The 10,000-nt window shown below is 45.3% G+C and overlaps 1 protein-coding gene across 1 annotated transcript in view; it reads left to right on the top strand.

Annotated features, from left to right (window-relative positions):
* Window positions 1-10,000, top strand: part of LOC308381826 (receptor-type tyrosine-protein phosphatase U-like) — a gene marked incomplete at both ends in the record, with an annotated part of 201,270 nt that overhangs the window by 137,434 nt on the left and 53,836 nt on the right. Inside the window, 3 exons of the mRNA XM_080859435.1 lie at window positions 294-701; window positions 6,650-6,759; window positions 9,112-9,313. Coding sequence (XP_080715561.1) covers window positions 294-701; window positions 6,650-6,759; window positions 9,112-9,313 — 720 coding nt within the window. The remainder of the gene's footprint in view (window positions 1-293; window positions 702-6,649; window positions 6,760-9,111; window positions 9,314-10,000) is intronic.

Here is a 10,000-nt window from a genome sequence, read left to right as displayed (position 1 = left end):
TTAATGACGCATTGATGTGAATGTGTTGCTTTTTATAAAAGAGTGTTTAAACTCCCTCCCTCCTTTTCTCTCCCCCCTCTCTCTCCTCTCCCTCTTTCTCTCCCTCCCTCTTTCTCTCTCTCCCCTCTCTCTCCTCTTCCTATTTCTCTCCCTACCTCTTTCTCTCTCTCTCCTCTCCCTCTTTCTCTCCTGTCTCTCTCTCCTCTCCCTCTTTCTCTCCCTCTCCTCTCCCTCTTTCTTTCTCTCCTCTCTCTCTCTCCTCTCCCTCTTTCTCTCCCTCTCTCCGTCCCTAGAGCCCATGCGTGCCTTGCGGGGCCTGACTGCCACAGACATCCAGCCTCGGCAACTGTCCCTGCTGTGGGAGCCTCTGGGCTACAACCTGACGCGCTGCCACACCTATACGCTCTCGCTGTGCTACCGCTACTCCACGCCCATAGGGGTCGCCAGCGGCTCCTCCTCCAGCGCCGGAGGAGCCGTTAGCGTCAGCAGCGGCGGGGTTGCCGGCGGGGGGGCCGTGAGCGGCGGCGGCGGCAGTGGGAGCAACGCCACGGTGAGCGAGTGCCAGCCGCTGGACAGGAACACGTCGCACCACACGCTGCGAGAGCTGCCGCCGTTCCGCACCGTGCACGTCCATCTGGTGCTGGCCAACCCCGAAGGCAGGAAGGACGGCCGGGAGGTCACCTTCCAGACAGAGGAGGACAGTGAGTGAACACACACACACACTCATAAACACACACAAACGCACTCTATCTCTCAACACATACACACACACACACACACATGCACGCACTCTCTCTCACACGCACACACACAGACACACGCAAGCACTTACACAAACACACACACACACACACACACGCATGCACGCACTCATACACACACAAATGCACTCTCTCTCTCACACACACACACGCACGCACTCACACACTCACTCAAACACACACACACACGCACACAGATGTATTCAGTACATGCCGAAGCCGAGGGCAAGAAGGTCAGCCTGGAGGTCACCTTCCAGACAGAGGAGGACAGTGAGTGAACACACTCGTACAGGCACAAACACTCACACACTCTCACACACACACACACACACACACACACACACACAAACACACACACACAAATGTATTCAGTACATTTCAAAGCTGAGGGCAAGAAGGACAACCGGGAGGTAACCCTCTAGACATCGGAATGAAGATGTTTACACACACACACACACTAATTTACATACACATGCATATGCACACACACTCATCACCAGACATCTAGACACACACATGCACACGTACACACACTTATCTACACACACATGCACACACACACACACACACACACACACACACACACACACACACACACACACACACAACATATGCACACTAGGAGTACTTGTAAAGGTTGTATGGGAGGAGTCTTACATCAATTAAAAGACTACGATGGCCTTGGTCTCAGCACACAGAGCTAAGCACAACATTAATTATATGATATGAAGAAAAGACCTGGTCTTACCTTACGCAGTATGGAAGTATGGATGATACAGACTGTATTGTAACGTTATTGTTGGCTACATTTCTGGTAGCCCAAGTTAGAAAATGCAATCAACAAGTGGATTAGGTCAAAACATTTGTTTACATGAAGCAGTTTCTGTGAAACCTGGTCATCTTTAGTTGCCCAACTGATTAAAAAATGAAAATAGAAGGGCAGAGGGAAAGTGCAGATCTACCAAGGCCATATGTCGTTTCTCACAATGTGAAAGTGAAAGTGAAAGTGAAACTAAATTCATATATGCGCCCAGGTGATTCAGATCTGCTACAAGATATAGCAGGTTCTTCCTTAGCCCATGTGCTACACCTTTCGACCAAGTGTCATGAAAATTGGTAATAGTGTAGTGTAATCCTATTACAGTCAGAGAAACAAATCACATCGAAAACAATCTCCTTGGCAGAGGTAATGATCAGATCAGGTCAGATTAGTTTATATCTATTTTTAAACATCATGACTTTGTTTGGCCGCATTAGTGTATTAGCCTAGTCTATTTATGACAGACTCAATGTTAGAGCCTCACAATTGTTGCACCCACACACTCACAAACTCCACATTCATGCATATCAAGTCTGCACACATACACAAGCACATATTAGTATGCACACACACACACACACACACATTATTTTCCCCTCTACAAATGTCTTTCAAGATTCTCATGCGCAAAACACACATGCAAACAAGCCTCACATATGCAAAATGACACACTGCCAACTCATATGCCAACTCATATGACTCCCCCCCCCCCCCCCCAGCACCCCACCCCACCCCTGTCTGCCCCACCAGTCAGATGAAATCTGCTTTAGTAAAGTCATTCTTTTTCTTGTGTTTTTCCCCCACAAAACTGACTTTAATCCGCGTGTACATTTGCCCCGGCGCTCCACTGATCACAGGTCAGTGGGCATTAGTCAACTGTCTGCCCGCGAACATGAATTCATTTTGCCAATTACCAAATCATCATCACATTAATTCAAGCAAGCCTTGCCAAAGCCAGTTCAAAACATGACCAATTACGGCCCCGCAAACACAAATATTGACTCACAGAACCGGCTGGATTAGCATAAGGAAGGAACCCAGCAGAACGTGCTTTTAAAAAGGGAACCTGATGGAAAATTAATAAGCAAAGGTCACTCGTACAGCACAAAAGAGTTTTTGCTTATTTTGCACATGTTTATTTATTTATTTTTGTATTTATTTATTCTCATTTATTTCTTCTTTCTTATTATGCTAATGTTTGGTTGGCCTAGCCATGTGCGGTGGATAGAGGGTTTTTTTTTCCTTGGGGGAGGTTTAATATATTGCGTGTCAAATCAATAATCCGAAATGAAAAATGAAGCGTCATGTGTGCCCGTATGAGTTTGGAATAGAGACAAGAGTAAAGAGGGTGGGGGGGGGGGGGGGGTACATAATTGTTTGTTGGCTCTGGGACTTCTGTTTTGGGGGGGGGGAGGCCTCAAATGTAACTTTTCTTCAGTGTGGTGCTTTGCTATGCCTGCCACGTGTGATTAATTACATCCACTAGCCCACACACATACAGACACATAGAAACACACCACACACAGACACACACACACACACACACACAGACACACCTACACACACACACACACCAGGAACACACACACACACAGTGATGAGGTGGTGGCAGGCACACATTTGTTTTTGTGTGTATATCTGTGCTCCTAGTTGTGTTATACCTGCAGGTGCGAGTGTGTGTTTGTTGTGTGTTGCACCCGGACACACCCCTCCACCCTCTCTCCCTCTCCTCATCTCATCCATCCCTGTGTATGAGTGTCCAGCCCAGCCCAGCCCAGTCCAGCCCATTGCTAAAGGACTATAATTGGGCCCAGCTGCTGATGGCTTTATTTAGAGGGCTATTTTCCTGAACCAGCTGTTTTGATCCACATCCTGTGTCAAACACTCCAAAGTGCTTCTTCTCTTTCTTTATCTTTCTTCATCCCCCTATTCTTGTCTTCTTTTCTGTCTCTGAAGGTACTTAAATCCGTAAATGTACATGGGTACAAACAGATACATACTATGTACGTACATAAAGTACATATGCTAGTCTGCTCACATTATTATATACAGACAGACAGACAGACAGACATTCAATGGTTTTTCTTAATTGTTTATTATTTTCAACATTGTAGATTAATACTGAAGACATCAAAACTATCAAAGAACACATATGGAATCCTGGTGTTAAACAAACCAGAATATGTTTTATATTTTTATATTTTTGAAATAGCTACCTTTTGCTTTGATGATAGCTTTGCACACTCTTGGCAATTTCTCAATCAGATTCATAGTCATTCTGGTCACCTGGAATGGCTTTTACTTAAAAGGTATGCCTTATAAATAGTTAATTTAAAACGTAATGTTTTGGGGTACATCAGTTGAGTTGTGCAGAGGTTGGTTTACAGTGAATTGGTATTACTACTACTACGACTACTGTACAAATCCATATTATGGCAAGAACCACTCAACTAGGTCAAGACAAAATGACACTCATAATTATAACTTTAAGACACAAACGTCAGTCAACCCGGAAGAATTTCCTCAAGTGCAGTTGCAAAAACCCATCTAACGCTATGATGAAACTGGCTCTCATAAGGACTGCCCCAGGGAAGGAAGGCTGAGAGTTCTTATGCAGAGGATGCATTAATTTTACTTACCAGCCTCAAAAAGCTCCAATTAACAGCACCTCAGATTAGAGCCCACATAAATGCTTCACAGAGTTCAAGTAGCCGACACATCTCAACATCAATTGTTCAGAAGAGATCAAGCCTTTATTGTCTAACTGCTGCAAAGAAGCCACTGGGGACCAGTGGAAATCTGTTCTTTGGTCCGATGAGTTCACATGGGTTTTTTTTGTTTGAAAACGCCATGTCTTTGCTCCCCCTCCCCCCCCCCCCCCACCCCCTCTTCTCTGCTTCTTAATGTCTTCATCTTAACGGGAGTTTCAAAATAGCAATCCCTTCACACTATACCTGAAACACTTTCTGAGCTGCCAGTCAATTTTGATGGCCTTGATGTTCACATTTCGCTGAAAAGAATCTTTGTTGAACGCTAAAGAGGTGTTATTAAAAAGTATTATTCGAATTAAGGAAACTTCCCTCGTGTCGATTCATTTGAAATATCCATTATTACAAACTTCAGTCTTAAGAAGAAAAAAAAATTGATGATAAATCAGTTGTTTTAGTGATTGACAGCACTAATAGATACAGAGATAAGAAATGCACATACTGGTCAGCCCACATGGATACATATATACATGCATGCATTCACACAACTCCCACATACATATGTACACACATAGACATACAGTACACATGCTTGTTAGCCCACACAGTTTGGCTATTGTGCGGACTTTGCTTGTACTATTCCAACGCGCTTTAGTCACAGTCAGTGTTTATACACCATCCACACCTGCTCTTTTCCCAACACCATCTCTCTCTATCTCTCTCTCTATCTCTTCTCTCTCTCTCTCTCTCTCTCTCTCTCTTTCTCTCTCTTTCTTTCTCTCTAGAGGTGATCATTGTAGTTCAGCGTTCCTTAGTGGTCAGCATTTGTAACATTGGCCTACCTAGCGAAGCACTGGACTGGATGATTGCATGGGCGCTTCACATCAAGGACAGATGCACTTTTTTATGTGCCTCTCCCTGGCTCGCCTTACCCGCGTTTCTGTGTGAGTGTGTGTGTTTTGGTGTGTGTGTGTACATGTGTGTGTGTGTGTGTGTGTGTAGTGTGTGTTTTCCTGCTCACAGCGTGGCCCTAAAGAAGACAAATAGACTGTCATCCCCAGAGCATGGACGCTCCGTTATCAAAGCGCAAGCGTGAGCCCACGGGGAGCGAGCGTGCTAACCTCACTTCCATTCCATCCCCCCGTGACCATCCGCCCGCCTGCCTGCCCCCTCGCTCGCCCGCGCCACTGTCAGTGCACCCTCCATTTCCTCTGCCCATTTCCGCACCCCACACACACACACACACACACACACCCCAACCTCTCCCTGGCGGCTGTGCAGGTGCTTTCTCATCTCTCAAAGTGCCAGTCAGGGTCAGTGGACCAACCTGAGGCTGGCTAGCCAAGCAGGGCTGAAATAGACAGAGGCTGGCTGCCTCTCTGCCCCTTTTTCCTCCCTCTCTGTTTTTGTTTTACTTCTCTCTCTTCCTCTCTCTCTCTTTCTCTCTCTCTCTCTTCCTCTCTCTCTCTCTTCCTCTCTCTCTACCTCTCTCTCTCTCTCTCTCTCTCTCTCTCACTCTCTCTTTCAAATGATGCTTTATTGGCATTAACCCTCCAGCAGGCACCGTCACATCAGTGTGTTTAAAATGTTGTAAAACGAACTTAATAAATAGTAACTGTTGGATATAACGTGGACTTTTAGAATATTACATTGTTGATGAATGGAATGTATTTTTGCATTGAACTGCCCTGCTGGTGCGTGAATGGATGAACTCATTGTTACCAAAGATACAAGTCTAAAAACTATGTAGAGCAGTGGTTCTTAACCTTATTGGAGGTAATGAACCTTGCAAGCTGCATCAGTGCTTTCACCGAACCCTTTGTAATTGGAAAAATAAAATATAATTTCTTCAAAACGTAGGTATATATGAAAACGACCCTACATTGCTAGTGTGACCCGGGCTATACTGTGTGTGTCTTGACCACTGCCGAACCCCTGAGAGTGACTCAGGGGTTCGATCGAACCCAAGTTAAGAACCACTGATGTAGAGTGTACCCCCCCCCCCCCCCATAATGTTCCTATATTTTCTCACAAATGTTCCTGAGACAAATTACTTATTTGAATCAGTACTGCTGGAGACCTAATGTTTAGTCAGTAACGATCAATAACGCCTCCTCATTGGTGATGTAGTCAGACAGTGAACAGTAACCTATTGCCCTCGCCTCAGCTTATTCAAGCTGTTTCATCTTATTCAAATCTGATTGCTCTTCCTAAAGACATTTTATAGCCTCTCTGCCTTTTTTTCTGTAAGATTGTGTTGTGCATATGAGTTGTGTGCATAGTCCACAAAAGAATTGCTAATTATAAGAAAGAATTGCTCCACTGATTTTTTTGTTTCTTTGATTGTCGTGTGTCTGCAGTTCCTGGAGGCATTGCTCCGGAGTCATTGACCTTCACCCCTCTGGATGACATGGTCTTCCTGAAGTGGGAGGAGCCTGTGGAGCCGAATGGACTGATTACTCAGTATGAGGTTGGTATGAAGCCTTATAAGGTGCATATGAAGGATACATAGTTACACGTCTAGCCACAGGAGCAGGAGCAGAGACAGACAGAGCAGCTGGAGACACAACACAAGGATCAGATGAGTGCAGTGCATTAGATACAGTTTCCGTCCAAATTACTGATGTTTGCATTTCATAGCTAAATATGTTTTCACATTTCTGGAGCTTCTTTGGATGAAACATCTGTGTTGGTTCAAAAACATCCCATAAATTACTTTGGCTTCTTTTCTTACGAGCTCAAAATGCGTCTAGATAGCCATGATAATCATTCTATGTATATGCTGTATATCATATGCTGTAATTTCTCCACATGTCATGGTTGAATAGAATACCAGCTTTCACGATTTGGCCGGCTAACAAGATTGATATTCGCTATTGCATGTGTCCATGTATGTGCATGCAGTTTTGACACTTGATGGCCTTATCCCAAGTGACGGCCGAGTGAAGCTCAGCTCGCTACGCCACAACAAAGCCTCGTGACAACAGCAGTGTCTGTGTGTCACAAAGCCACGGAGAACCGGCTTGTCTGTCACTCCCCGTTAGCCGAGGTCCTTGTGTCAGAGAGGGGGGAGTAACCAGATTGGATTTGACTGCGTGGGCGCCCGTCCACTGCGGTGAACCGGCAGCTTTTCCTCTTGCTCTGACTCACGCCGAGGCCTCTTGCCACGGTTCTATTCTATCCTCTCTTCTGTTGTCATCTCTATTGTTCTCATAAGTTCTGTTTTTGTGTTCTGATTCTGAGTCTGTGTTCTGGCAGAGAAGTTTGTGATGCTCTATCCTGTTTTTTTCTGTTCTGTTCTGACCTTTTCTCCTCTGTTCTGTTTTTGTGTTCTGATTCTAATTCCGTGTTCTGGCAGAGAAGTTTAGGACGCTCTATCCTATCTATCCTATCTTTTTCTGTTCTGTTCTGACCTTTTCTCTTCTGTTCTGCTTTGTTCTCTGCTGTTCTTTTCTGTGTTCTTCTGTTGAGTTCTGGCATGCTCTCTTCTTTTCCGTTTGGTTAGGTTCCATTCTCCACTTTGATCTGCTCCGTTTTGTTCAGTTCAGTTCTTCTCTCTTTTTTTTTTTTGCGTTTATATGTTCTGATTATTTCTCTGTTATTTCCGCCCCTGCTATTTTCTCTGCTGTGTTTGGTTCAGTTCTCCTCTCCTCTTTTGTCTAATCCTCCTCTCTCTTCTCCTCCCTCCTCTGCATTAGAAGCGCTCGGCTCAGGGACCATACGTGTTCTTATGATAATGAGCTAGGAAAGTGCATCTCCGGGCTGTAATTACGTGGAGGACAAACATTATAATCACTTATTTGCCTAGCAGACGCTGTCATATGGGTGCAACAGTAAATACTCATAATTATTAATATTTCATCTGTGGTGCTGCGTCATCTTCTGCCCCCCGTGTTCACCCTGTCCCCCCCAGGTCAGGGTAAGAAGAGGCAACAGAGTGCCGGTTAGTTATTAACCTATCCCGAGGTGGAAAGACCACCTGTGGACCAGAACTGAATATGTACAGAGGGGTGTTCTTCGTGAGGGGGTGGTAAAAGAACACTGTGTGTGTGTGTGTGTGTGTGTGTGTGTGTGTGTGTGTGTGTGTGTGTGTGTGTGTGTGTGTGTGTGTGTGTGTGTGTGTGTGTGTGTGTGTGTGTGTGTGTGTGTGTGTTGTCGAAGGGATATGAGGCCCAGATGCCACGCAGCTAAGTATCGAAGGACAAACAAGATAAACACAGAGAAGGAAATGCTCAAGGGAGGGAGGCAAATGTAGAAAAAGATGTTTGAGATCAAAAATACAGAAAAAAAAAGATATGAGAGGGAGGGAAAAGTGGAGGCAAACATATTTAAGAGAGACACACGCAAATACCATAGGAATCTGTGCAGGAGAATGTGAGTCTGTGTTCGCAGGGAGCCGGAAACTAGACTAAATAAGAGAGAAGAGGGAATGAGAGAAATGAATATCGAGTGTCGAAAAAGGGAAATTACCGTGGAGACGAACAGGGCGGCATTAAGTGCGAAAGCCACGGCGATCTAATTGAAGGCTCCAGTGGCGCGTAGCTGGAAAGGAGGCTTCCAATTTCTCTTGCAGCGTTGCTCTATCGCTATGGAAATGATCTCAGTCTGATTTGTGTTGCTCAGGAAAAGTTGTTTACCATGAGCAGCTGTATGCAGTAATGTAATGGCAACACCTCACATTTGTATGCATTGGTGTGCCAGTGTGCAAAACACCTCCACAAACCAACAGATTAACAAAAACAAACATATACAAAACACCGCATCTCCCATCTTCCACCTTCTGCCTTCTATTTCACAAGCCCTTGTTTCCGCCACTCTTCAGATTAGCTACCAGAGCATCGAGTCGTCCGACCCGAGTGTCAACGTGCCAGGCCAACGTCGCACCGTGTCCAAGCTGCGGAACGAGACGTACCACATGTTCTCCGGCCTGCACCCCGGCACCACCTATCTGGTTTCTGTGCGCGCCCGGACCTCCAAGGGCTTCGGTCAAACTGCGCTCACCGAAATCACCACCAACATCTCTGGTGAGTTCTTGTCTACACAGTTGTGGCTATGGGTATAATTTTGCTGCAAAATTAATATGGATATTGTCAGGAATCAGATCCATGCATCCAATGGTCCCTCTCTCTCTCTCTCTCTCTCTCTCTCTCTCTCTCTCTCTCTGACTCTGTCTTCCCCCCCCCCTCTCTCTCTCTCTCTCTCTCTCTTTCCCTCTCTCTCTCTCTCTGACTCTCTCTCTCTCTCTCTGACTCTCTCTTTCCCTCCCTCTCTCTCTCTCTCTCTCTTTTTGGGGGGATTTTTCTAGCATTTCCCCAAGGCAAAAAGAGCTGTGTTGGGTGTTACTGACAGTTTCTCTCTCAAAGCAGTGATATTAACAGTTGCTTAGCAACGTAGTGCATAAAATTAAATGTTTGGACTTACTGGGACCTTCTTACTGCTTTGGACCTGAATCTTAAATCTAAATGTGGGTGGGGCTGTTTGTGTACCTCAGTGCAAGTGATGGATTGACAGTGTTAGTTTATTGGTTTGGTAGTGGTCAGCGTTGGTAGTTTATTAGTCTGGTAGTGGTATGGTATTTATACTGGTGCTGGTGTACTGGTGCTGATCAGTGTGGTCATGTGTGTGTGTGTGTGTGTGTGTGTGTGTGTGTGTGTGTGCAGAGCTGTGTCCCTGGTATGGAAAGACTTTTCACAGGGTTTCATCACCATGGC

This window comes from Sprattus sprattus (genome assembly GCF_963457725.1).
Source record: "Sprattus sprattus genome assembly, chromosome: 20".
Taxonomy (NCBI): Eukaryota; Metazoa; Chordata; class Actinopteri; order Clupeiformes; family Clupeidae; genus Sprattus; species Sprattus sprattus.
Note: the sequence above shows the minus strand (reverse complement) of the source record. Positions and strands in the feature narration are given on the sequence as shown.